This window comes from Onthophagus taurus, chromosome 1, assembly GCF_036711975.1.
Source record: "Onthophagus taurus isolate NC chromosome 1, IU_Otau_3.0, whole genome shotgun sequence".
In the NCBI taxonomy this organism is placed as follows: domain Eukaryota; kingdom Metazoa; phylum Arthropoda; class Insecta; order Coleoptera; family Scarabaeidae; genus Onthophagus; species Onthophagus taurus.
In genome coordinates, this window is record NC_091966.1 from 27,004,558 (window position 1) to 27,032,343 (window position 27,786).

A 27,786-nucleotide genomic window follows, 5' to 3' on the forward strand; every position below is an offset into this window, starting at 1 on the left:
AAAAGGCGCAGCCAAACCGATAAATATTCAATTTAATCAAGAGTGCGCAGAGTAAACATGTCACAACCGTCTTAGGATGTTGAATTAAAGTTAAGGCGATACAGGTGACGCCATCTACCGGCCATACCGAGAACAGACCAACTGTATAAACAACCGGCACATATACGAGTTGTTCTCTATGTACGACCTCCAAACGTGTCGAATCTCTTGATTGCATCTTTTAATTGAAAACTGTTTTAACAGTCCGGTTTATAATGAATTTTATAGTTTAACAACTTTTTATTCTATTTTATGGACTCAAAAAAATTTAGACTGCTTTTTTTATATTATTGAAATCTACTAGCATTAATAGCAGTGTAATTTAAATTTTTTAATAATAATCTATATCTATATAAATCGTTCTGCAATTTTTAAATATAACGTTTTTTGGAAAAACCCAACATTAATAAAACTCATTGTTTCTTACGATATTCGAAATTCTTCCTATAAAATTATTTGTAGACAAATTTTATTTTTTATCCCTGAATGTATTTTTATGTATTAACTTCGAGAAATCGGATCGGCAATGAATTTGTAAGATTATTAAAAATAATGTGAGAGATATAAATAAATGTTTGGTACAATATGATCTTAGGAAAAAGATTTAAATAAAAATTAATAAGATAAGTAAATATTAAATGAAGGGTGTGAAGTGATTAAGAAAACAGATAAAAACTCCAAATTTAATTTCATGCTCTATGCCTTTATTATCAAAATAGAATGTTTGTAATGACTATTTTAATTTGATTGTTCTTTGAATAATGACGGGAGCCTTAGAAGATGACTACTGAGTTGTAGTCGAAACATGTAAGGTCGATTTTTATAATAAACCACATCAATAAAAGTAAAAGAACCAAGTAAAAGTGGTAGAGATAGACAAGAAGTGGTAGAGAGTTTGCAATATTTACTTAATTAACTAATTATTAACTAATTAATGACTTACTATTTGCTAATTGCAACTTCCTTTGTCGAGTCTGACAATACTTTTTAAGATTCCGTTGAAATTTATGCTATTCTCTCTTATGATGTTAATCTTGTAGTGATAAATTTTAATTGCTTCTGTGATCATCTTCTAGTTGTCGCAACGGCTTCTGACAAGTTAAATTCCACATTGGTAATGCTTTGCGACCACTGATTACTTGTTTTTCCCATTCTGATATACTTTACATGTTCTTGTCTTTGACATTCGACATCAAATACTGAAGTCGATTGCCGTGTTTCCATATGGTAAATATGTCGCATCCATAACTTGGGTTTCAAGAGTCTCTTCGCTTATACAACTTCCTCGAACAACTTCATGTACCAATGATACCTTTCCTGTTGAAATAACTAATCGATAAATAGCATCAGTTCTCCGAGTTGACCACAAATTTAATAGACCTAGAAGCGTATCTATGCATTTTGTTGAACAAGTGTTAATTAATTACAGTACACTTCATTGGTGTTGGTTCTGATGGAAATTCTTCGAATATTTTGCGAATATATCATCATCATCGTTATATTTATGTTTATTATTTGACTCATTGTGCCACATCTTTGTTTTGACACTGAAGTTACAACATTTTGTGAAACATCCAAAATTATACCTTATGTTCGACAATATATTGTCGAATATAATTGTCTTTCGCCATTTACGCGCTAACGATACAGATATGTATTTTGATTTACAATCAACTAAGTTCTTCAAGGTCTTGATTGTACCCCTAGCAACTTACTTAATAAAAAGTGTTGTTCATCTGCTAATGGGAATGATATTGACATTAAAATGCTATGTGTGCAAGTGAGTGGTAGACTTACTTAAGAACTTGATTATGAATTATCGATGTTGTCATAGCAAAACCTTACTGATCACGTTAGGAACTCACTAAGAAGCGTTTTGAGATATCTTGCGAGTTTTCCAACCATCTGGCTGATTACTACAGAGACTTGTGCTACACTGCCTACCCTTTATACCCTTTGCTTATAAGCTTATCTGGAACATCTGGCTTGAGATAAAGTTTGTAGGTACCTGGTCATTAGCGGTTTTTCTAAAAATCTCCTATTTAAGATACATTATTCTGGAAAACTGTTGTCCTTTTCAGTTGAAATTAATATTTTACATACAGTTCTCGGAATCCTGTACAAGTTTTCTGCATGTTGACATGAACTCAGTTAGAAGTAGCTTAGTAACTTAGGTGTAGGTTCTAGTCCTTCTTGCCTTTTTAATTAAATTTAGTAGATAACACGCAACTCTCGGAATCCTGTCCGAATTTTGACTTGAAGTTATATCTTGAGACACCCAACATCGTTCGTCGAAGTCTATCCTCTCGTTTATGAGACCGCCATGGTTAATGATTGTTGTCTAATCTTTCTGTTTAAATGTCGCGAATCTTTATCCTGCGTAATGTTGTTGGGGTTCCTTCTAAGATCTTCAACTTTGTAAGTAATCTATTTGTATTTCATTGTAGTCTGATTATTTTTTGTTCCTCTACCTACCTGGTAATTTTTGCGATCTTTCTATATTTAGAGTTGAACATATTTACTTGGATAAATTCTATTTTTTATTTGATGTTACAATTTTCAAAAGAACTCTGCCGTAGATTATTATTAATGTTAGGAAAATATTAGTTTCAATAATCTGCGTTCAAAGAAATTCAAAGTGTTATTCGTCTTAAAAAAAACGAAAAGTTATTGTGGCATCGCCTTTTATATGGACAACATTTGTTCGCAATCACCTGATCGTAACTTTCCACGACTTTAGCCACACTTCCCTGAATATTGCCATTGCAATTCTTGTGCAGCATATTCTCTTATCCATGATATCAAAAGTCCATATTGGTAAGTTTTATTTATAACCCAAGCCTTTTCATAAGTTGAAAGATTCACAAGTACCACAAGACTCTAATTTGTTCTCAAAGGCTAAGAGCTGGTCGCATCATTTATGTGTAAACAACACTAAGTAGTATTTTGATTTCGTGTCTGACTTTGTGGAAACCTAAACAATACCACCCTGACCACCTTAATCAATAGAATCAGAACTTGGTAAGCGACTGAATCATGGACGACTTAAAAGATTGAGTATTATCATTAACGATATTGTCAAAGCTAAGCATTAGGAACTGACTGGTTTGATGTTTGAATTGCTTTAGATTATGCTTTAATTATTGTGATGTAGTTCAAGGAGTATACAAGTGGTACAAATGTTGTGATTGAATACGCAACAAAACTTTGTGGTAGACCTTTTAGCAGACCTTCCAAATTGATTAATAATTTCCCTAGCAGGTTGCTCATTTTTTGAATGTGAACACCTCGAAGATTGATTCCTGTAATTACGTCATATAATTAAGCTAAAGTATTTCCTTTATACTATCTTTGTTCCGTCATAACAAAACAGTTCAAATATACTGGGAACATACTTATAAAGAATCTTGACATTAAACATCAAATCTTTTATGATTAATGTTAAAAAAAATACCGTTTCTCTAAAATTGATATTTCTGTTAAAACCGTTTAAAATCTTAGTTCCCACGTTTTCATCAATTTTCTTTAAATACAATTTTCTTTAATATCCTCTTCAATCGTGCTATATAGAAATTGCGAAGAGTACAGACAAGCATTGATATGAAAGTTTCTAGTTGTAATTATTAAATTAAATAGGAAATAGTAGCCCAAATGTTGCGTTCCATCGCGGTCGAACGGCGTAATTGCGACGATCTCAACGTCGACATGCCTCGAATTAAGAACGATAAAATCTAGTGAAGTTTAATTGCAAAAAGCGTTCGCTTCTTACGTGTCTATTAAAGACGAATTTGTTTCGCAGCGCGAAATTTCCCGCGGTACCATAAACCGAGAACACGGTCTCGAACCGAACGACTTTTTCCATCCGGAAAATTAAAACTGAAAACCGCGCGCTGTCCGTAACAAACCCTAAGCACTTTATTGCTTAATGAACGCGGTCTGTTCGCACCAGATCTCTTCGCCGCGTTAACCCAGACCGTACTAAAAGCGGTCTTTACGGGCGATTCGTTGTAAACTTGAACGTTTTATTAGAATAGGAGTACCGCGAGTTGAGCTATAAACCCGGCTTCCGAGAAACAACCGGCGAACTTGGTGTGTCATTACGATTCTCTCCCAAATTTAACTTTCTATAGCTTAAACGCTTTATTGATTCGACGAGTTGGCAAATGGGACGTGTGAAAACCGGCGGTAAACTAATTTTTTTTCTCTTTTTTTGACGTCTTCTTGTGGTCGTAAATTCATGCGAAATGATGACAATAGGTCTTAGAAGTGAAATGTCAAGTCATAAAAACTTGCTTTCTGTTTTATAATCTTACAGGAAGTCATGAGTCAAAAAAAAAATTAATTTAGTGGTGCTGGATACTAACAGGAGGTTAATTCAAGTTATTAGAAAGAAATCGTGTAATAAAATATCTTAAAAACTTTCATTAACAAATTTTATGACTGGATTTGGTTTCTTCATTTAAATTGCAAACGGCAAATTAATCTATCTTTAGATACCACATTTTCTCTTCATTACACCACGAAATTAATTACCCAATTCGTTTTTCATTCCCACTTTAACATTTAGAAACCAAACCGTATAAGAATATCTTGAAAATGAATTTTTCTGTTCGATTTGAAATAATAGAAACACTAAAACGTCCTTATTCGGTACTAAAATCGTTTTTACGACTTACACCGTTCTTCAATCGACTTAACATCGAATTTCACCGAAGATCGCGGCGCGGTAGAAAACACAAAATAATAGCCGCTACTTAAACCACGTGTGAATCTAATGGGATGAGCCAGCATCCGGGTCATGACCTCAAAGACGACCTGAATATCCCATAAGGTTCATCAGCTGCGAGCATCGTGGTCGACGCCGATCGTCTTCTTCTTCTTCTTCGAGCGACGCGTTTCCTATTAATTGCGATAAAATTTTGTCGACGACCATGATGATGATGATCAAATTGATGATGATGGTGAGGAGGAGGAGGAGATTTACTCGCTGATTAAACGGCATTGTGCCAGACTGACACCGTAATCTCGCAAACACTGTTACAATTACGGGGCATCGGCAACGAGGTCGCAGACGAAGACTTCCAGCGAGATGTCAATTTGCCTGACTCAACAATTTTTGTGTGGTAGGCGCCATCCGCTATAAATCACTCTAAATTGCCAGTTTGATGAAAAGCGTTTATGCGCCGAAGCGTACACAACGAGCGCAACCGCACAATGGTAACATGTGGCTGAAGGTTCTGATACAAAACGACATCGACATGAACGTGGTGGTGGTGTACTTTTCGCGGTATTACCGAAGAAGTGAACGGTACAAGAACGTCTAGGAATTTGCCATTGTGGTATCAGGATTCTAGTCATCGACGGTCTGATTCTTGCACCCACGTCTATTAATCGACCGTGATGGAGACGATGCCTTTAAATATAACGCCTCGCGCTATTAAGTATTGGCGAGACGTCAATCCACTTCACTGACGCGTTCGGGCCGAGAGTAAATTGATCCATTGTCAGTTTGTCGGAAGTCCAAGTTTGATTTAATTAAAGACGAAGGTACTTTGTATTCAACGAAAAATTTTTCGATAAAATGTTCATTCACAAAGAGATTATTAGCTCATAATAAGATTTATTTTTAAAAAAGTTTGTTAAATGGGTCGAACGTCCCTATTCGTGTATCTCTTAATGGCGTTCTTGACCATGCTCTTCGCCGGCAAACAAAATTATGCAACATCCTCGCGAAATTATACACAATACGTTGCTTAATTTCCACGCTTCACCTCTAATGACTAAGAGCAAGTGCGGTTTCACGGTATTACACCGATTAACTTTGAACTAGATTTACCGTACGAGAAAATCGAGAGGCATGAAAACAACCTTAAGACTTCAAAAAAATAACAATTTTATTTTTTCTTCTTACTTTTTTGATTCTCCAGCCCTCGAGTTCTTCAAGCGTTTATCGCTGTGTCTGGGGCGGCACACATATGCATCTGGAGGCGGCACGCACAAAAGGGATATCTGGATCGAAATATCAGGTGCTTTGTGATTGATGGGGCCCGACGAGGACGCCTCTCTTCGCGGACCACTAAGCGGTTCCACCTCCTTCGTCGTCATGAAAGCTCAATTCAACACCTTTAGTCGTTTGATCGTAGCTACGATCGCCGCCTCGGCGACTTTTGATCTCCTCATTATGTGATAGGTGGGCAACTCTTCGGCCTCCGACGAATCTGTGCAGAATTCGATGCGGTGCGGTACCTTTTTTTCGGTAATGTTTTTCAGTACGATCAGACAAAAATCTAAATTACAAAATGCAACTTCAGAGATTTTTTACCGTATACTACAACATAATTTCTCTTTGGATAAAAGGAATATTCAAAGATATTTAGCTGTAAGCAAATAATAATAATTAGTTTCAATTACTTAAACAATTATATTATAAATGCGTGGAATAACAATTAAAATCGTGAGTTTGAAATAAATTGCGTTTTTTAACATTGAATAGGCGAGGTATAAAAAAATATGTATAATTGAACCTCGATATTCGTTCCATATAAAGTTAATTTTAAGTTGGTCCAAGGCCTACCCGATTACCCGAATCGCCTACCAATTATCCTTATCAATTAACCCGTAAGCAATTGACTTAAACGTCGATCGGTCAAAGATACTCGGTCATCGTTGCAAAATAACGCGCGGTTGCACTAGGTTAATTTCGGGCGACGCGGCGGCTTCGTCGTGTTGCAAACGCGATAATGACGGAGTTTATGTTGGTCGCGTCCAGTACGCGTCCGGCATGGAAATTGCGTCGACGTCCATCGGCGGCGGCAACAACCAGCTGGGTCACCAGAACAAACAATGGGTTTCACTTTCCTTGAGACTGTTTTATGTATCATTCGGACTGTGGCAGTACGGCGAAGCATCTGGTGGCCCACTGATTTCCAAACCGATAATGTCGATTACAACATTTTCCTGTATATCGTCTTTCTACCTATTTTTCCAATTGCAACAACCATGTGGAGTTCCGCTACACTGGATTCTTAAGAACCTATCATTTTCTGTGTTGACACCGTACTATTTTCGAACGATAATGTGTTGTCTTCAATTACTCAACAACAATACCTATTTCTTCCACTAAACCTTTTTAACTTTTTTAACATATCAACCGTTATAAATCTTTTTTTTCTTTTCTAAGCAGAACAGCTGCAAACACACACTTCCATTTTTTACTTTCTCATCTGTTAGATGATGTGGTGTGTATCTCGTGTCGCGATTTCACGACGCATTACATAGTTTGATGTTTGCTTTAACACGTATCATCACGCCCGTTAGTGTTCACAAAGAGTTGAACCTTGCAAGTCACGTCGCAGTCCCAAGAGGAGCTTTGTGTCCCATTGCGTTTGGTTAATTCATTTTTGTAACGGAGATTTGCTTTGGTATACACGACGGGAATCGCACCGGGCTTTTTTACCCCGGATGCAAAACAATAAAGGAATACTTAAGCATTTTGAAGAGCAAAGATTCGAATTAGTTCTGCTGCGAATTTCCAATAATGATGGAGTGTGCGTATGTTTATGTACGGGATCTCCGCCGGTGGCAATAGAGCTATTATCTAACGTTTTATTACGAGAGTCCACAAAAGGTACAGTAAGGAGGGAAAAACGTTGTTGGTAATAGCGGTTGCGGCACAATTACTTGCAATTATGCTCGGCTCGCAATTACGGTAGGTGTTTGGTTTTTATGGCACCGTTTGTTTAGATTTACTTTGCTGTTTTAAAATTCCAAATTGTTTTTCTTTATTATAATAAAACCGTGAGCATTGAAAAAAAATGAACAGTTAAGTAACTTGGGAATCCTAAATCGTTAAAGGAAATTTTAATAGGATTTTCTCGGAAATAACCACATCATCAGTAATGACAAGAACATTACCCATCAATATTCAATCTAATTTATAAACTCAATACTCGTAAAAACGTCAATTTTACTGTAAATACTTAAAACCCAGTTAAGTAGTGGCATAATTGTAGACCATTAGATGACAACCAGTCGTAAATATTTGATTGACGACCTTTTTATATAGCACAATTTCAACCAATTTTCAAAGATAATTTCAGATAGAAAAAAAAAACGATGCACAAACATACCATTAATTTATTTTTATTTTTTTTATTGTGTAACTTAGTATTAGGCAAAGTCGATACATCAATACAAAAAATATCATCGCTAGTTAGTGAACGTAACATGTCGAAAGTAACGTTTTTGTTTCTTTTACGTTACAGATGAACCAACAGTGCAAAGTTTGCGGAGAGCCGGCCGCTGGTTTTCACTTTGGGGCGTTCACATGTGAAGGATGCAAGGTAAGCAAAAGATTTTTTTCTCATCTACTTCTTCTTCGTCTTTTAAACGAATCCGACCGCTCCCAAAATTAATTAATTAAACGGGGACGCGAAGACCGACAACAACGCAACGTGTATAGCAACTTCGGATCGGCCTCTATTCGAGCACACTGCAAATGGACAGCGATTAAAATAAAAGTTATGTTAATGCATTTGAGACTTAAGTAAATTCTGATGTAAATTTACTTAATGAAAAGCGGACGTTAAATCGTTGAAATACGGTTTAAAGAAAAAAAATTAGAACGGTATATGTCACTTGACTAACATCAACATTATTTTTACTAGAAAATATATTATTTTGAACAAAACATTTTACTTAACCCCAACAAAACCCTTTTTGAATCACTCAGAGTGTTTTAATCTTTTGTAGTAGGACTTTAATATTCAATAAACGTGATTAATTGAGGAGAAACCCTAACAATCAGCAGGATTTATTTTGATTATAAATCTAAGTAACTATCTATAAAATAGAAAGGAGAGATTCTTTTAGAGTTGCCGATTTGAAAACCGGATCAATTCATTCTATAAGAGTAGGTACATGCAAAACACTTCAATTAACCTGTTTTCTTATTGCAAAGCGTATCATCTATCGAACGAACTAACCACGGTAATCCATTAATGAGTACCGTGAAATTTTGATTACTTTTCCTTTATCGAACGGCACGTCCCATTACGTAACGGAGCACGCAATTCGAAACGATGTGGCTCGTCAACGTAACAACAACAACGGACGAAGGAACGGACGCGAAGAAGCGCTGCTTTAGTCGCCGTCGAAGCTCGGACACAATGGATCGTCTGAAAACTCGTAATCCGACCGACTTTTCATGCAACAGCAGGTCGGAAATCGAATCGTATGACGTAATTCTATGTGTATGTCTCCAAATGGGGCACTCGTCACGCGTGCCGCACACGATACGTGTCTACGATAATATCACTTAAAAAAATTTACTTTTTTTAGCACCTTTTAAGTAAATCGTCTTCAAATAGGTCTAATTAAGAAGTCAATTTATTATTTACGTGTCACATTCGTATCGCCTTCTGGATTTGAGTTTTAATGATGTTCTTAACTTTTATTTAGCACAAAAATATAAAACAATGCTAATAATGTCATCTCATCAATGAACCTCAAGATATTTTTAAGCGCAAGTTGTACAGTTCAATAAACTAAGTCTCTGGTGTTCTTTGATCATAAGCGTGTTTTCTCTTAAACTCAAATCCATTTTGTTACTTCATATTTTATTTTATAAGTTGTTTTCTTTTATATTAACATTTATATATACCTATTTGACATTTTATAAAACAAGTAGTCATTTTACAAATTATTTATTATAATCCGCAACATGAAAATAATCAGACATCTCCTTTTCAACCAAGGAATAAGAACACAAATGTGCTCTTATTCTAAGATAAGCTATTCATTATCGTAGTTTTGTTTACATTTTTTGAATGAACGTAGAGTTTTTTCAATAGCTATAACAAAACTTTTCCACGAGTACGCCAACACAAATAGTCTTTTAAACAACCCAACCCAATCACTGCCAGAGTATCGCTAATTCTGTTCTGAATTTCCTTAATTCTTGCCACTGGCATCTATTGTACCCCAGTTATATTTATAGTGAAATTATAATCAAAAACTATTTTAAATGTTATCAAAATATGGTAACACAAGCAACAATATTTGGCATAAATGATAACACCTAACCATGCACTATTCTTGCATACCTTCGAAACTTTTGACATCTTGGTTGCATATTAGAATTAATCGTTCCATACGGATGAATTTTCTACAATCACCATTACTACAAAATAGTAATGGGATTACAGATATGTTCCCAATAAAATTTGCTCATTCTGTTCTTTTGAACTTTAATTGTATTATAAAGAATGTATTGCGAAGAATATAGCAAAACCTCGTCGGCCACTATTTCTGAAAATATCAATAGTACGAAACCATGAATGAAAAAATGATAATGGTATTAACACAATTTCTAGATTGATCGTATAAAGTATCAGGCTCTTGTTCCTTATTGGTGAATTTATCGAGATTATGATGCATTTACATTTTTTGGCTATTCAAGTAGTAAGCATCTTGCTTTTTTTGTAGCCAAACTTTTGATTAGGAAAATTCTAAAAAAATCAAAATTTAAAAAATTCTATCCTATGACTACCAAGTTACATTTTGAATACTGTTATAAACTTGTAATCATTTCACCTTGGAGGCTAAAGGTAAATCTGACTGACCACCCTTGGAAGTTGGAGTTGTAAAAAAAATGGTTCTCCATACTATAAATTTTATGGCCATACTCTATTAGCATTGATATTGAACGTGAAAATACGGATTATGTACAGAGACAATAATGTACCTTGCAAATTCCAACAAATATATCCGATATATCTCAAATAGTATACACCCCACGTGCCGGTAAAGCTCAACACAAAAATAGTAAAACTCTTACTTCGCTTATTACATTAACAATTTAGTTTGGAAAGTTTAATATTGCTTAGTTCAGCTTGTTTTACGATGGTAGTTGTCCTTACGGATTTAGAAACTCTAATCTCATCTGGACACAAATCATTAACGGCTTACAGTATCTCGACACTGGTGATATATATTTCGAGAGAATAATGTACTAATACCGACAAAGGCATGAAACATATCTTGCATTGTTCGAACTCTGTAGAAACTTAGTATGATCTCTATCAAACTTGGAGTAGTGATGTATCGTAAAATATTTTGACATTTACCAAATTTTGCATTCCACATCTAAGATTACTAGAAGGTATACAAAAATAAGTTCTCCTTATTTTCTGCGCTGCTATTACTATCCTAAATTTATCGTTGTATTCCGTTGCGTAAAGCAGCGTTGTTGATATTCTTGTTAGTGCAATCTTATAATCTCTGCATCATACAAGGCATTTCTAAGAAGACAGAAATGCTGGTTTTACTGGTATTTGGTGATTTTGCTCTTGTATGCTCTTCGTGTTGTATTTCATCAACGCTATTTTGATCATAATCGTTCATCAAAAACCATTCATATTTCGTCATGACCAAATAATACAAAAATTGAACCCAATACATATGCTTACTCTAAAAACTTAATGTGCTGTCATGCTTAGAATACTAACAACGTTATGAGTTAAGGAAATTGATTTTAAAACTATTCATTAGGAAAAATCACCTCAACACATTAAACATGCTTGAATGCGTATGCATTTTACTCAACCGTGTCAGCACAGCCACAACAGCTCTCAAACAATCGCCAAGCTCATCAAGAACATTTACACTCCAGAACCACGTAATTTGGTAATATTAAATCAATAATCAACCACAGATTGAGGTATCATATTGTTTGCGTACATCGAATATTCCAATTTTCTAATTTATGTGGTTTTAATCTTTTATGCTCTTTGATGCGGCACTCTATCACTCAATCTACTTTTGACATATAATTTAGTATAGATAGATGTTTCTTTTTAACAAGAATATTACAAGAATATGGGCCATAGCTTTTATACAAGTGTACATGATAAATTCAAGTTGCAGTAATTTAAGAAAACAGTCTAAACAAAAATGCACTAGTAATCAAGAAAAATGCATTAACGTATAAATATTGCTGTAACTAGGATTGTTTAAATTCTTGATATTATATAAAAAGATACTGGTATATGTGTATTATTGCTACAAAAATAGTGAATGCTCCAACGCAAAGGTGTAAGAATTTTTATGAATCATAAAATTGATTAACTTTCGCATATTAGAACTGAGTGTGACTTGACACAATTTCTACTGATGATACCACTCCGCTAGTGTTGCTAAATACATAGAACATTCCCTAAATATTAAAAGAATATTGCTTTATTAGGGAGGAAAGATGAATTTTCGTTTCTTGCCAAAATGTTGCAAAATTTGGGAACCTTTCATCTTTAACAATTCTATTCTTTTACATTTTAGAGTAAATGTAGATGAGAGCAATATTGTAGGGGATCGAATTAGAACTCATTTTTCAATCATATTGCTTTGCTTATGTTCTTCTTATGATAATGAATCGTTGAGCACAATTTCTTTGTATTTCGAAACAAAACTTGATGACGATAACTTGATAATTCATAAAATATTTCAAAGATAAAAACAGAATACGATGTGAAATATGAAAGTTATAATAGTGACGGTCATACGAAAACAGCCAAGTATTTAATTGATTTTGCACCCTACAGTAAGGATTTTTGTTATAATGGAAAAGAGGTAAAAAATGAGGAACGCAAATAAACCTTTTGTAACTGAAACATAATGTAGCTAAAGTTCTGCAGAATATACTCAAAAATTGCAGTGGACAAATGATGTTAAGCAGTATCTTTCAAGTTATTATGATTTGATAATTTTACCACATCTAAATTTTAAAGAAGAAATGCTGCGTGGAATGTTTGTAACATTTGGCTACAAAATATCAACCGCACATTTTTAACATGAACAAATGAAGTAAGTTGAACAATAAGTGGAATTAATATAAACGTGTATGTAACATATAAATGAAACACAACCAGAAGGAAGGACACCTTTACACGTTAAGGACAGGAATTGCTAATTTTTCCTTTCAGTTATTCCTGTCCTTAACGTGTAAAGGTGTCCTTCCTTCTGGTTGTGTTTCATTTATATGTTACATACACGTTTATATTAATTCCACTTATTGTTTAAATAATTTGGCTTCACCGGCTTTTCCGGAATTAAAATCTTGTGACGTTGGTCCTTTAATTGTGCATGTGAATGACATTAATGCGGTCCAGAAATGTACAGGTTGAAAGGAATCCTTGTCTGTTAATTTCCCTACACCTTGTGGCGTAGCATAGAGGTCAGTGCAACCGTCCGGCAAACGGGAGACCTGGGTTCGAGTCCCGGCGCTGCTAATTTTTCCTTTCAGTTATTCCTGTCCTTAACGTGTAAAGGTGTCCTTCCTTCTGGTTGTGTTTCATTTATATGTTACATACACGTTTATATTAATTCCACTTATTGTTTAAATAATTTGGCTTCACCGGCTTTTCCGGAATTAAAATCTTGTGACGTTGGTCCTTTAATTGTGCATGTGAATGACATTAATGCGGTCCAGAAATGTACAGGTTGAAAGGAATCCTTGTCTGTTAATTTCCCTACACCTTGTGGCGTAGCATAGAGGTCAGTGCAACCGTCCGGCAAACGGGAGACCTGGGTTCGAGTCCCGGCGCTGCTAATTTTTCCTTTCAGTTATTCCTGTCCTTAACGTGTAAAGGTGTCCTTCCTTCTGGTTGTGTTTCATTTAGAAGTAAGTTGACGCTAAAAAAACGTAGCATGTCAAGGAAGGAAGCTAGAAAACCTAACAACGAATCATAGAAATAAGCAGGTGTTCAATATGATGCTTCTTAACAGTGTTAGCTTATTGCTCTACTTTGATTTAAAATTTTTTCCATAAACAAGCAACAGAATATGCAATAAGAGCTTCAGCAATTTTGTCAGCAATATAAATGATGTCAATGAGTTGCTAGACAAGTTGTGGATGAGCATTTTTATCTTACAGGCTACGTGAACAATTACCAGGGTAATGAAGAGTAGTTTAGTGACTATCATTTCGTAACGGTATGTTGAGATGTTGTCATATTTTTGTTGCACCTACATGAAACCATTGACCACAATTTCACAAAATATGGTTTCAATAGGATGATGGATATCGCACAGTTCAAGACAGTAGTGGTGAATCAGTAGTAACTGTAAGAGGATTGTTGAGTATCTATATTATCTCAACAGGATTCCATAACATTTCCTGTCCACAAAATCACCCAATTAGTACTGGTATTTCAGCTGAGATGATGGAACGATCAATTTGAAACCTCAACAGCAGATTGAAGAAATGCATATCTAAATGACATCTAAAAGACGTAATTTTCAGACACTGAAAATTTGAATTACTATAACTTAAACAGTTGTTCAATTAATTAATTTATAGAATAAATACTATAATACGATATATGATTGAACATAAATAAGTTTTTAATAAAGCTTTCGGATCTAGAGCGAGTAAAGACCATTTTTCTTTGGCAACTAAGCATGACGAATTCATTTTGTCGGCTAGTAAACCTTAAAAAAGCGTTGTTTATTAATCGAAGTTGATTTGGTTGCATTGAAGCACGTCAGTTCCGATTAAATGCCGATCCTTTACATCGATCGCTCCGGTTTATTTGAATTGGATATATGTAAATTGATCGTTTTCCGCACCTAATGACGTGTATGACCAGTGTATAATCGCCGGTATTCATAAGGATGCGCGATTGGAATAAATTTGGTTTTGGTTTTATTCTGAGTTTAGTTGTGTGACGTCAAAGCGTTCAGGATAAATTTAATTAATCATCGATGGAATGCAAAATGTTACGATTCTCTCGCGGTTTTAACAATGGGTTATAATTTAATAATGTTTGTTGCATTCCGTATGGTTTTTATATGCTACTAAAAAAGGTAATATAGGCCACGCGGTTAACAAAGCATGTAATTGTTAAATACCCGTGGTTAGAGAGAGACAGAAGAGGGGAAATATAATTGGCCACAACGTTTTTTACTTAACAGGCCATAAATCTTGTTCCCGATTAAATTAATTAACGGCTTAAAATAAAAGGTTAGACGTTACAAAACGGGACATAAATTACTCGTTCAAACCGAGAAGCGTACCCACATTCGGAGCGGTTCGCGGTGTGTTCTTCGGGCATTGTGTCGTCGGGGCCCGATTTGCATAACTTCTGGGGACGCGAGCCGCATTTGAATATAATTGCATGCAATTAGCCGGCGATTACACAGTTGGGCGGTGATGCGAAGACCGAGGGAAAAGTGTTAAGTGCGCGAAAGAACCCGACTCTTTACGTTACGTCACTGCTTCCGACCCACTGCACCAAATGCCCAACTAACCAGAGCTCCAATGCCGCCCTTTTCACTTTTTTCTAACTGGCCTGTGCTAAGAAGTGACATTGTAACAGTTTTTTTTTGCGAAACAAAGTTTTATGCCCACGTAACCGACATTGTTCTGCAATTTTCCTCTCTTAGTAACATTACCATTATGTACTTGATGGTCTAGAAACCAACTGACAATTCACTAAGATAATTCTTTTATTGCTTTATATTACAAAATTAAAAGTCTTTAAAAACGTATTAATTCCTCCTTTTTCTTTGTTGCAGTCATTCTTTGGGCGCTCCTACAACAATTTAAGTACGATATCTGAATGTAAAAATAACGGAACATGCGTCATCAACAAAAAGAACAGAACAGCATGCAAAGCATGTAGATTAAAAAAATGTTTGGTTGTGGGAATGTCAAAAAGCGGTTCGAGATATGGTAGAAGATCAAATTGGTTTAAAATTCACTGTTTACTTCAAGAACAACAACAGCAACAGCAACAACAAGCTCAACACAACGAAAGTAGTTCTATGACGGGTGTTGGAATGAAACCGGAACATAGAATGTCACCTCCTCAAAGACAACCCTTACCGCTCAGTTTACTTCCTGGTCAACCCTTCCATACTTCGTTCCTCCACTTACCTAAAACGAAAGAGGAATTAATGCTCTTAGGTTTAGATGATTATAAACATGCAGCATCTCCGTCTGTTAGTCCACCGGAATCTCATAATTCGGATTCTTCTGTTGAAGTAAACGAAGCAAGGAGGTTTCCACCTTTATTTCATACACTTCTTCATAATCCTTTATTAACACCTCCTGGATTATTATTTCCTTCCGGGTACCCTCCCGTTTATCCAGGTCTCCTACAACCTCATATTAACAATAACAACAAATTAATACCGAACCATAACGCCGATACCGACGCTTTGAATAAAAGATTAGTGCTTGGACTTGAAGCCATTATGAAATCATCTCAACGTACTTCGCCCATTTCAATACCAGCGGTACAAGAAGATCCTATCGACTTAAGCATGAAACCGGCCAGTGACCGAGGGTCGTCACCAGTACCGAGTGATAGATCGGCTTCGGATAGTACAGAACGAGGAGCCGGAAGTGAAGCCGACGAAAGTGACTGTGATTCTGAAAAACCCATTAAAAGGATCAAATTAGTTAGATTAAATCCTTTGGATTTGACCACTAAGGTGTGATACTAACCTGGATCAACCACCACTGTGTTCTTCCTTTCGAAATATAAATCATTTCTTCTCAATTTCTGAGTACCCCTAAGAAAACAGAAACCCAAACTAAATGAAATAATAATGAAGTGTATAAAACGGTTTTTTAAGTACAATATTCTTTTTACTGTATGAAAATGTTACCATTACGATTATAAGAGTATGAACTAAAGGTACTCAGTATACATATCGTATATTATAGTATGTTCAATAAAAGAATCTCAATTAATACCAACTTAAATAAAAAGATAATAAAATAATTATATCTTTTATTGAACATACGATAAAACAAAAACAGATTTATTAAAAAAAGAACCTATTATTATAAAATATTTAATAATTTTTCTACGTCGTTAGTCTATTTTTCTATTCCTTGTTTATGTTTAAAGTTTTGTACAAACCTGTAATATAAAAAATTTAGTTTCATAGGTGATCTGCTCCATTGTTGTTACTGTTTTAATGAACTCGTTGGCCAGTTACAAAGAAATTCCTAATAACATCTATTTTTTATTAAATAATTTAAATAGTCCTTTTACACTTTGTAGATAGCTCTCGTTTTTTTGTGGATATGGTCGCTATTTATTATATTTAGTACTTTTTTTTAATTAATAGTTCTTTTCGCCGTACTGCGTTTTCGTTTTTTTTTTCGATTCTGTCGGAGTCAAAAAAGTGTGAATGAACGTGCCTTAAAAAATCGAGTATACAACCGCTCGTTTAATCATCCTTTACAAGGTGTATACTACGCTTGATGAACAATAAATGTACTCAATAATTGAAAGAGTTCCGCTAAATAAGTGTATAGGTAACTTTTTACTTTGACGAGACGTTGTACATAATTATAAAAATATGATTTTTATTATTTTTATTATTAATAATATTATTGTATTTTGTTAGAGTTTTTTTTTTGTTTTGATGCTCCTCTTGTGAGGGACTAATAGGCCAGTCGATATTAAGTCACATTAGAAAAATGCAAAAAATCCAAATCAACGTGTATTGAAAAGAGAGAAAAATAAACAAAATTTATTATTTTAAAATATATAAAATTGTTTTTTTTTATTTAATAATTTTTCAGGATTTTTCCTAGTTTAGTTGACTAAAAGGTAAGTGTTGATATAGATGAAAATTTTCATCATCATCATCGTCTCCACAATCTATTGTGGATCCTGCTTCAAAAGTCTCTTCCATTCTTGAAAGTCTCTAGCAAACCTCTCACCATCTGGACACCGTCAGGGTCTTAAGGACATCTTCGCCACCATCCATCCAACATGCACAGGGGCGGTTTCCATTTCTTCTTCTTTCCGGATTACCTGTCGTGACTTTCTTGGTGACGTCTGAATCTGGTATACGATATATGTACATGATCTGCCCATCTTAAGCGACTTACCTTCATGGTTTCCACCACCAAGATACTGGTCCTGTTTGATCACTATTCCGAAAATTTTTTCTGAGGGTCTTACGTGCAAAGATTATTGTTTTGACTCAATGTCCACGCCTATCTCTATCCGTATGTGTGGACCGGCCTCACTAGCGTCTTGTATATTGTTATCTTTGTCATGCAGGGGAGAGTTCGTGAGGAGTGTGTCTGAAAACCATGAAGATATCTGTTTTAGATATTGATGCATAGTCTGATTTCATTCCTGCATTTGTAGGTAGTGTTCATGAGAGATCCAAAGTATACAAAACCATCAACTTGTTCGAGGTAGTATTCGCCAGTATCTTACCTTCTGCTGGTTAACAATCAGACTTACTCTGTTTACAGCTGGTTCCAAAGCGAAGAAGCATTCCTCCACGTCTCTTTTACTGCAACAATATCAATATCATCGGCATATCCTAGCAATTGTTTCTATTTATAAAACATCGTGCCGACCCTTCTTATTAAAATTCCTCGGATTGTCTTTTCAAATGCGAGATTAAAAAGTACACATGATAATAAGTCTCCCTGTTTCAAGCCTTGTTTTATTTGGAAGTTTCTCCGAGACTGTTTGTATCCTAACAGATCACGTTACGTCTATTGTTGTCATTTGAGTTAGACGTACGAGTTTCTCTGCTATCCCAAATTTTATCATCGCCTTAGGAAGGGCGAATCTAGTGACACTGTAGTACGCTACTCTAAAGTCAACAAATAGATGGTGCGTGGAGATGTTATGTTCAAAGTTTTTTCCAGAATTTGCTTCCATGAAGGAATTTTGTCGATAGACGACTTTTCGGGGGCGAATCCGTGCTGGTACTTGACCACTTACTGAGCAGAGGACTGAAGTCTGTTGTACAATATATTGCCTAGTAATTTGTATGCTGCAGTTTTTCCTAGTTTAGTTGAGGTAGTCGGCTCGATTATCCATTATGGGTCCTGGCAAGCTCTCCAAAAGTTTGTTCCATTTCGCCCTGTCTCTAGCAACCTCCCATCATCTGGACTGTAAGGTATGACTAAGTAGAACATCAGACTCTTAAGGTAATACTCGACACCATCCAACCAACGCGCATACGGCAGCTTCCATTTCTTCTTCCCTCCAATTTGCCTGTCGTGACTATCTTGGTGACCTCCGAATCTGGTATATGATACATATAACCCGCTTATCACAAGTCTATCTACATGGTTTTAACTATATCGGAGTCCTCGTAAATCGAATATAACTCCAAATTATATTATCTATGCCAATAGCCCTATTAGATTACGGGTCCGAAAATCTTTCTGAGGACAATACATTCAAATACATCTAGTGCTCGTTCATCATTTTTCATCATTTAACTTAATGTCTACCACTCTGCTCAGTATGTGAGAATCGACCTGATGCCGAATCATACGCCTATCTATTAGCGTATATAGTTATCTTTATATCGTGAGTGAGAGCTCGTGTGCAAATGTATCTGAAGACCATGAAGACACCAGTTTGCGATATTGATACGTCGTCTGATTTCCAAGGTACACAAAACTATCAAGTTGCTCGAAGAAGTATTCCCCAAACTGAATTGTTAGCAAAGGGTTACTTGGTGGGTCTCTTAGCAGTTGTTTTGATTTATAAAAGATAGTACCTTCTTATTCCAATTTCTCGAGTTGCCTTTTCCAGTACGAGATTAAACAGTATGCATAACAGTGAGTCTCCCTGTCTCACATGACTTAGGCCATGCATTGTTTGGTAGCTCTTGGAGACTTCTGTTTATATACTAATAGATGATGTCATGTCTGTTATTGTCATTTGGGTTAGACGTGCGAGATTCTCTAGTATCCCAAATTCTATCATAGCATTAAAAACGTACGGACAAATTTTATTTTATTTTTGGCGCTTATCTGAGTTATTATTATTATTGCTGTCGGGCTGCGGGGAGCGGCCTCTCTCGCCACAGCGACCTATAAGATCTATTGTAACTTAAGCCCTCCAAAGGTTTAAGGCAAATCTAAGTCTTTGATGAACCTTAGTATTGCTCCAAGGTCTTGTTTCTTTATGTCAGTATGTGTCAGGCGAACCTTTCCGAAAATTTTATGTCTTAGGCGGCGTCTGGCAACGCATTCACACAGAATATGTTCAGCGGCTGGGTAAATCTAAATTTTACGTTCCGTTTGGTTTAAGCTCAAAGTCACTCGTTCCAATTTCAAAAAAACAGCGCAAGAAGTAGTACAAGAAGATTTTCTTCCATTTAGCGTTATGGAACTCATTTGTAATTTACCGAAAAGGAGAGGGGACACCGCCACTGAATATAGGATGGATATAATTCGGGAAACCATGCAAAAATGAGCATGACAATTCTGCATCCCTAACTAGGGTGGATCGACTTCCAACGTTCTTCTTCCTCAGAAACATATCGGACGGCATTTTCCTGAATATCTTCCAGCAACTAAAAAGAAATAGAATCCCACTAGACAGTGTGTGGTGCGCAGTATGATGCGCGATAGTTGTGACAATCAAATTAGACGCGAAACACGATACCATTGCCCGGACTGTGATATGTTCCCCATGTTCTCGTGTGTAGTACCATACAGTAACCATCATATGGATCTTCCGAGGATTTGGCACCCAAATTTATATTCTTTGTATCGTTGCGGCATGGGGGCGAATCCACACTGGCACTCGCCGACCACTTCCTGAGCATAGGACTGAAGTCTGTTCTACAGTGCATTGCCTATTATTTTGTATGCTTCTGCCAGAAGAGTTATTTTTTGTAGTTATCGCAATTGAAAAGGTTGCCCTTTTTGTGTAGTGGCCATATTATTCCACATCGCCATTCTTGAGGCATTTGTTCCTTATCCGATATCGATCTGATCAATTTATATCGATATGAAAACGATGTATCGTTTCCAACTTTTCTCCACTTTTCTTGTATAGTGTGCCCATCTATTCAGAATTGAAACCTTTTGATTCATTATACTGTCATCTATGCCTCTACAGTTTTTAATTCTAGATTTAAATTCTTTGAAAAACTTCCTCATTCCATATTGATTGTTCAGCGCCTCTGTGTTCTCCATCTGTTTCTGGCTGAATTGTCTCTTCATTCTTCGATGTATTTTCTTTCCCAAATAGAGTTGATAATTTTACCAAATAAAAATAATATTTACAAACTTACCTTGAGATTTATTGAAGAAGAAATTTGAAGGATAAATATACAGGCAATATTCTTAGGATAAAGAGATTTTCAATCCTGCAAAAAAAGTGCGAATTAAAAATAAATCGCTCAAGGTTTGCTTATTAATACCATACGGAAATAATTTATACACTAAATTAAAGCTAAAAGATCGTATTAAAGCCCAACCTATGATTACCTTGAGATTTGATAAACAAATTTTAAGGAAAATAAAAATAAATAATAATTTCTGAGTATACCTTAATTACTTGGACATTCTACCTATTAACAAAAAAAAAAGGAAAATTAAAATATTACTATCGGTTTATTTGTTGGAATTAAGAATCGATTTATACACCAAATTAAATCCACCACTTTACACATTTAAGTAATATTATGAATTATGATGAAATTTTTTATTAAAAAAAAATATTCTTAGCATCTGTTTAATTTTATTCTAAGTTCAAAAAGGTAAGTTTCTCAATAAGTAAAATCATTTCGTTATCTCAAATGTTATTATATAACCAATGTGGGTCGACTTTTTAAATGATGTAACAAAGTAAACATTACAATTCACACATCTGTAATGTTGATACAGATTGCGTTCTATTGTGGAGCAAAGCACATCGGCCTTTTTGTCAGAGTAGTTTCGAAAATTTTCACTTGTACAGGCGTGAGTTGACATAATCTGTTGTATACACACATTTGCAATAAATTTCTCTTGTACAACACTTTCCAGAAGAATTCTTTACACCTGAGTATATATCATATTATTTTGTAGTTTATCGTTCGTGATACAACAATTTTTTTAAGTAATCGTGTTTCTCGGATACTAATTTACTTTTGCTACCGTCGCCAATCTTGCACCTTAGCCGTAATTCAATTGCAACGAGGATATTATGCCTTTCTATTCGATTCGAAGGCTTTCGAACCCGAATCAAATTTGTCGAGAGAGATGAGTACTTTCTTCATAAAGTCGTACTAGTTAAGGATGTTGATGGGAACGGGTCGTGACCGGTTTAAAAATGGTCGAAATTACCGATCGGTTTCTTTTCTTTATTATTTCTACGAACGAGATTAATGAAGTGCAAACAACTCGGTTCATTCCAATTAAATAGTCGGGACCACCCAAAACGATACTCCATTAAAAAATCGAAATGATGAATTACAGTAGCCGTCATACAATTGTGTACTATCACGATCTGTAACAGACGCCACTAGAAATAAAAAGAAAATATCGCCGGAAGCTAAACGTTTTTAATTATGCCGGATTAAATAGAGTGTGCTTATAATATTAATTTCTCTTTTTAAAATATCATCGTTTAATTTTATTTTTCTATGTACAGAATGAGTGAATATTCACTCTTCAACCCTTGAATATATGTTCTACAATTGATAGATCGGTAGCAATGCAGATAGCTCCACTTTTTTTAAATCTTGGACTAGGCCCACGTTTTTCACAAATAAAATACAAGCTTTTTAGGATCAAGAACAAGACATCTCTTGAAAACCCTGGCGATACCACCTGCTGTAGAGGTTATGTTTTAGCTGGATAAAAGATTATAAAAAAATTAGGTGTGTTAAAAAATAAGGAGTTGAAGAATAAAGAGAAAATAATTCGGGTTCATCCGACTATAGACAAGGATAATAGTGAATCAGAAACTGAAGGTAGAAGTGAAGAAAGTATTGCGAAAAAGGAAAGTGCCCAATGAAGCTAACTGGAAAAGAGACATTCGAAAAAATTCAGGTGTGAAAGGAAAGCATTAACATCAGTAAATAACCAACTCGTACTACTGGAAAATATTTCAAATGGAATATGTTTTGTGACAGTAAACATTTCATCTGAACATCTGAAAGATTTTCAATTCTCTATCTAATTCGGAGTGGTCCAAAATGTAGCCGAGGATGTAGAAAAGATTTTACTTTGAATACCTGTCTAAAATCTCATTAGGTCTCGTAAAGATGATAGAAGAAAATATAATATCCGATCAAACAAAATCGCCAGACATTTTCAATAGACGTTTTCCACCAGACAAACTCATTACAACCAACCAGATAACTTGAATAATAGATATTTACCTACAGATTTAACTATAAAAAGAATAGGCCAAAGGCTTCTAGATCTGCAACCAGATGCAAAAAATAATGGACAAAAAGGCGCCCAATGACGCAATACCTACTTGTTTTGCCTAAAATAAAGCAATTTTCAATCATTTTCCAGACCCTGCATATAGTTTTATGTTCCACTACCGCGCCTCCGGGATTAGTGAAAGAGATTTTCTCCATCTGGAATACGTATATTATAAAAAACGCGCAAAAAGTTCATCGTCATCGATAGAATATAATTTTGTAATGACACTCTGAAGCCTTTTTTTAAATAGGCTTTTTCATGACAAAAGATGTATTGGAAATGAAGATATCGAAGTACAAACTCTCTTTAGTCCCTAGAATTAATACGTTGGTAAGTTTACCGATTCTATTTCAGGAAATCGAGCTAATTCATCACATCTTGTTGGGCTCGAGACAGTGCCGCGAAGATTGTATTCCAATAATAGTTGTTTGATTCGTGACAGTGAGTTAGCCAGGATACTATCTATTCCTGCTGCATGACGTACATCTATTGTAAATTGAAAGTTGATACCATGTATCGAAAGTAAGGATTTGCTTTGTATTGCAAAACCCATATGTTATATTCCATCAACTTGTTCCAACAAACCCATATCCATATGCAGGCCTATTATTTTGTTCAGAGCTCTTTTGCAATTGCGACTGCCTACGTAGTTCAGAATTTTATACCGTTCTAGATCTGCCTTAACAAATTGATATTCCAATGAACCATGAATACTTTCGTGCAGTCTTATCGGTTTGGGTAAGTCGAAGCCACAATGATATCAATATTTACGTTAGCAAAATTCTATCGTTGCAATACTTCGTTGCTGTTCGATAACAAAACTGTGCAGGATTACGAAGGCCAAAACATATCCTGGAGTTGTATGGATGTGTCTTTTATTTTTAAGAAGCCAACGTCTACTTTGGGAATATCAAAGGTCAATCACGTTGCGTTAGTCACATCATACAGTCAGGGTAGTCAAACTCTTCTAAAATAACTCTTAGAAATGTCTCAGAAATGTTTGTGGTTCACTCAACCAGCAGATCAGTTTCCAATAAATACCGAAAAGAAATCAGTAAGTCCAGTTTATCATCCACGTTATCCAATGGTACATTAACTAGGCATATTGACTGTGTTTCTCGCAAAGGTTTATACATTCTTTGAAAACCACCAAAAAGTCTTTATTTTAAAATACAAAATTAGTGCTTACAATCTATTAACAATGATTTCAATCAGGCATGACTGAAGAGTAGTGATCAAAATGTTAATACTAAAGAAAATAAAGGGTGGGTAAATTGTTACCGCAAAAAAACTGATCGAAAGATTACGCAGTGCGATGTCGAATATATTTTTTAATATTGTGGGTTTCTTGCAGTTTCTTCAGATAAACTTCGTGTTTAGTTCTAACTATTGTTGATCCTGTTTACAACTTCAAGGAGTTGTGGCTATCTTTCCTTATTTCTTCAATCTTGAACTTTAATAATTTAGCCGCTGACTGTTTAAATGCTGTAGTAGATATAGATTCAACGGTCTACAGTTAGCAGTGTAGCCATATATCGCCAATATTATACTTAATGAAGAACTTACATACTGATAAGTGTTTACTGATTTCTCTGCGAAGGCTTTTATGGTCGTCAGGTTTCGATGGAGAGATAATTTGATGCTTTAAATACTACAAAGGATTAAATACTAATTAATCCAAATATGGTTTAGCAACTCGAGAGGTAAATCGACGAGAAGCAGCGATCTTTTATCAAACAATATCACTTTCGGATGATGTCTATCTTATGAAAAACTTCAGAATAATGGAACTTATGAAAGATCTAGAAGGCAATGATTATGAGATAGATTTTATGATGATATTGTTGATAAAGACTGATAAATCTGAGGAAATTGTTCAAAAATGTGTTTGCAAATGTCTTTGCTTGGGTATTGCTAACAAATACCGTCACATACCTACAAAAGTAAGACACAAAAATACAAGAGGTGAGTTTTCTCTTCGAAGTATGCAATATCGCAAAACAACTATATTTAAAAACAAAATTAAAAAACATTTTTGCACATTGCAACTTTTGCTTTAATTTGATCGTCAACAAAAGTGACTATTGTCTAATGAATTAGCTTGTGTTATTAGCAACGTGACTAGAAAAAAGGAAATGTTTTCATAGATGAGCGAGATCCTACATCACACAGGTAATAGCAATGTTTTGATATCGGAATGAAAAGCGGTTATCAATTTCCTATGCTAGTATATTTTCTGCAAAGTGATCTACTCCTACTTATGAAGAACTTCCGATTGTAACTTTTAATTCTTATCTGAAGATGACAAGAACAACATTTAAGGACTTATATCGAACAATTATCAGTCGTTCAGAAATTGAATCTACCAGAATTGAGTAGCTAAAGTTTAACCTCAACGATATATGAAAAAAAACATTAGATAAAGCATTCGTTTGTTGGCACGATATCTCTCTTAATTAGGTATTTAGTGTTTCACTGCTTTAAAATAAGCTGAGATCGCTTGACATGAGGCTACACATGTCAGTGTATCAATTTCGGTACCATCCCACAGAATAGTCGGAAGCTTTCTTGTGTTCGTTATATAACACCAATTGGTCATGCGATGAATTTCTAAGAAGATGTAATGACATAAAAGTGGTTAGTGATTTGCTGATATGTCACGAACATAACTGGATTATGTGTCTAAGAATGGTCAACAGGGAAGTTTCCCTAAGTTTCAATACTTCCTCTAATATCTGGAACTGTAGAGCTCAAAACAGCACTAGGTCCAAAAAATGTGGTTACAGTATCTTAACGCTACCAAGTGTTATTCGAGCATCAAAGAAGATTAACTTATTCTTTTTAATTATATTCCATTATGGTTTTTGCCATTATGTCCTGATTTTTCATGATCTAGATGTTAAAATATGGCATGTAACAAAACGTCTGTTTATTCTTATAAAACAATTTTATTAAGACTATACCGTAAAATGTGCCACACGGTTTTTTTACATATCTTTGATTTTAGCGCCTCGGACATGATATTGTCAGATAGTAATGAAGAATGTCAGAAAGTAATGTTACTTTGGAACATTAAAAAACCGTGTGGCACATTCTCACCATAGGAGGCACAATTTCACCCCATTTTACAGTAATAGTGTTTATACATATCAAAATTTCTGTAGTGTATTGTGGTCTTATTTCACTAATTGCTTTGATTTCTATAAATAAATGCAATCTTAATTAACTATCTCAATACTTATTGAATTCTTGAAAACATAGTTTCAATTTATTTATATGTTTAATTTGCCCTTAATTACTAAAAATTAAATTTTAACGACCTTTTTACAACAGATAAAAAATAAAGTGATTTAATTGTTCAAGATTAAACCATGTGCGTAATTAATAGTTACAGTTGTTGATCTGTAAGGTGAGGAATTAAAAAAAAAAGATTAATAGTTGGAAAATTTTTACTTAGACTTTGAGTTTTACCGAGTTCACTTTATTAATCCGGTCGTTGAGCAATGAGAAAAAAAGTGGCTTGCGTCAAATAATGACCCATAATTGGTCCGATGCTATTTTGACAATTAATAATGTAGGCCAATAGCTCGACCAACACACGTTAATTGATGTTTTAATATCGTATGTAATTGGCGTAACACCGATTTTGAAATGTAACACCCAGTGACCCTAGAAGAAACCATTAAGAGTACGTGACAAATTCTTAATGGTTAAATTAACTTTGAACGTTACCAACTTGATAGTTATTAATGAGCAATGAATTTATTCATTTAACTTTCAAAAAAAAATAGATTAAGTTATTTGGTTAAAGTAAATCAACATAAAGCTAAGATTTAATTATCGCAGTTGAAAAAAGGTTTGAATAAAAGAACTTCAAAAACCTAAATTACAAATTTCTAAAAGGTTTTCCTTGTAACAACATCTACGTCACAATAAATTTACACCACACTGCAATGATCGCGTTAATTTACAAGATGTTAATCGTATTGCATTTTATTTTATCGTTTACTAATTGATATTAACCGATAGGTGGTAGAATACCACCACTAAAGAAACTCACGCCAAGATCAGGAAGTAAAATAACAGCCCGCGCATTAATTTACATTGCTAATACCACCTGCGTTTTAATCCGTACGCTCACTTTCTCTCATTTCGTAGACGCACAAACGCCTGTTTATCTGCAACACAATGTTCAATCAACGTTAATTCCATAGCTTTAATTATTTTAAAGAGATGCGTTTTCAACGGAATCATAAGCGATCCGGTTGCGAAATTGATATTAAACAGGCTTGTACAGCAGGAAATCTTATTTATGGCGGTCCAACGGACAACTTGGGCGTTGAATCGGCGAAATAAATCTTCGATCGAATTAATACTCGATCGTACAGTGTATTATTACATCGCATGTGCGGCTACACCCAGTTTATTAAAAAAAATCGTTTAAAAACGATGATTTGAAATTTTCAGATGATCACTCGTACAATTTTATTAAAAAAAGAACAGCTTTTTTAGTACTCTAAAATAATTTATTTGAAAAT

At 34.9% G+C, this 27,786-nt stretch overlaps 1 protein-coding gene across 1 annotated transcript in view; it reads left to right on the forward strand.

Annotated features, from left to right (window-relative positions):
• LOC111415966 (knirps-related protein-like) overlaps window positions 1–17,606 on the forward strand; it is a 32,492-nt gene extending 14,886 nt beyond the window's left edge. The window contains exons 2-3 of the mRNA XM_023047875.2: window positions 8,304–8,381; window positions 15,610–17,606. Coding sequence (XP_022903643.1) covers window positions 8,304–8,381; window positions 15,610–16,536 — 1,005 coding nt within the window. The 3' untranslated portion in view covers window positions 16,537–17,606. The remainder of the gene's footprint in view (window positions 1–8,303; window positions 8,382–15,609) is intronic.
• Window positions 17,607–27,786: the final 10,180 nt, after the last annotated feature.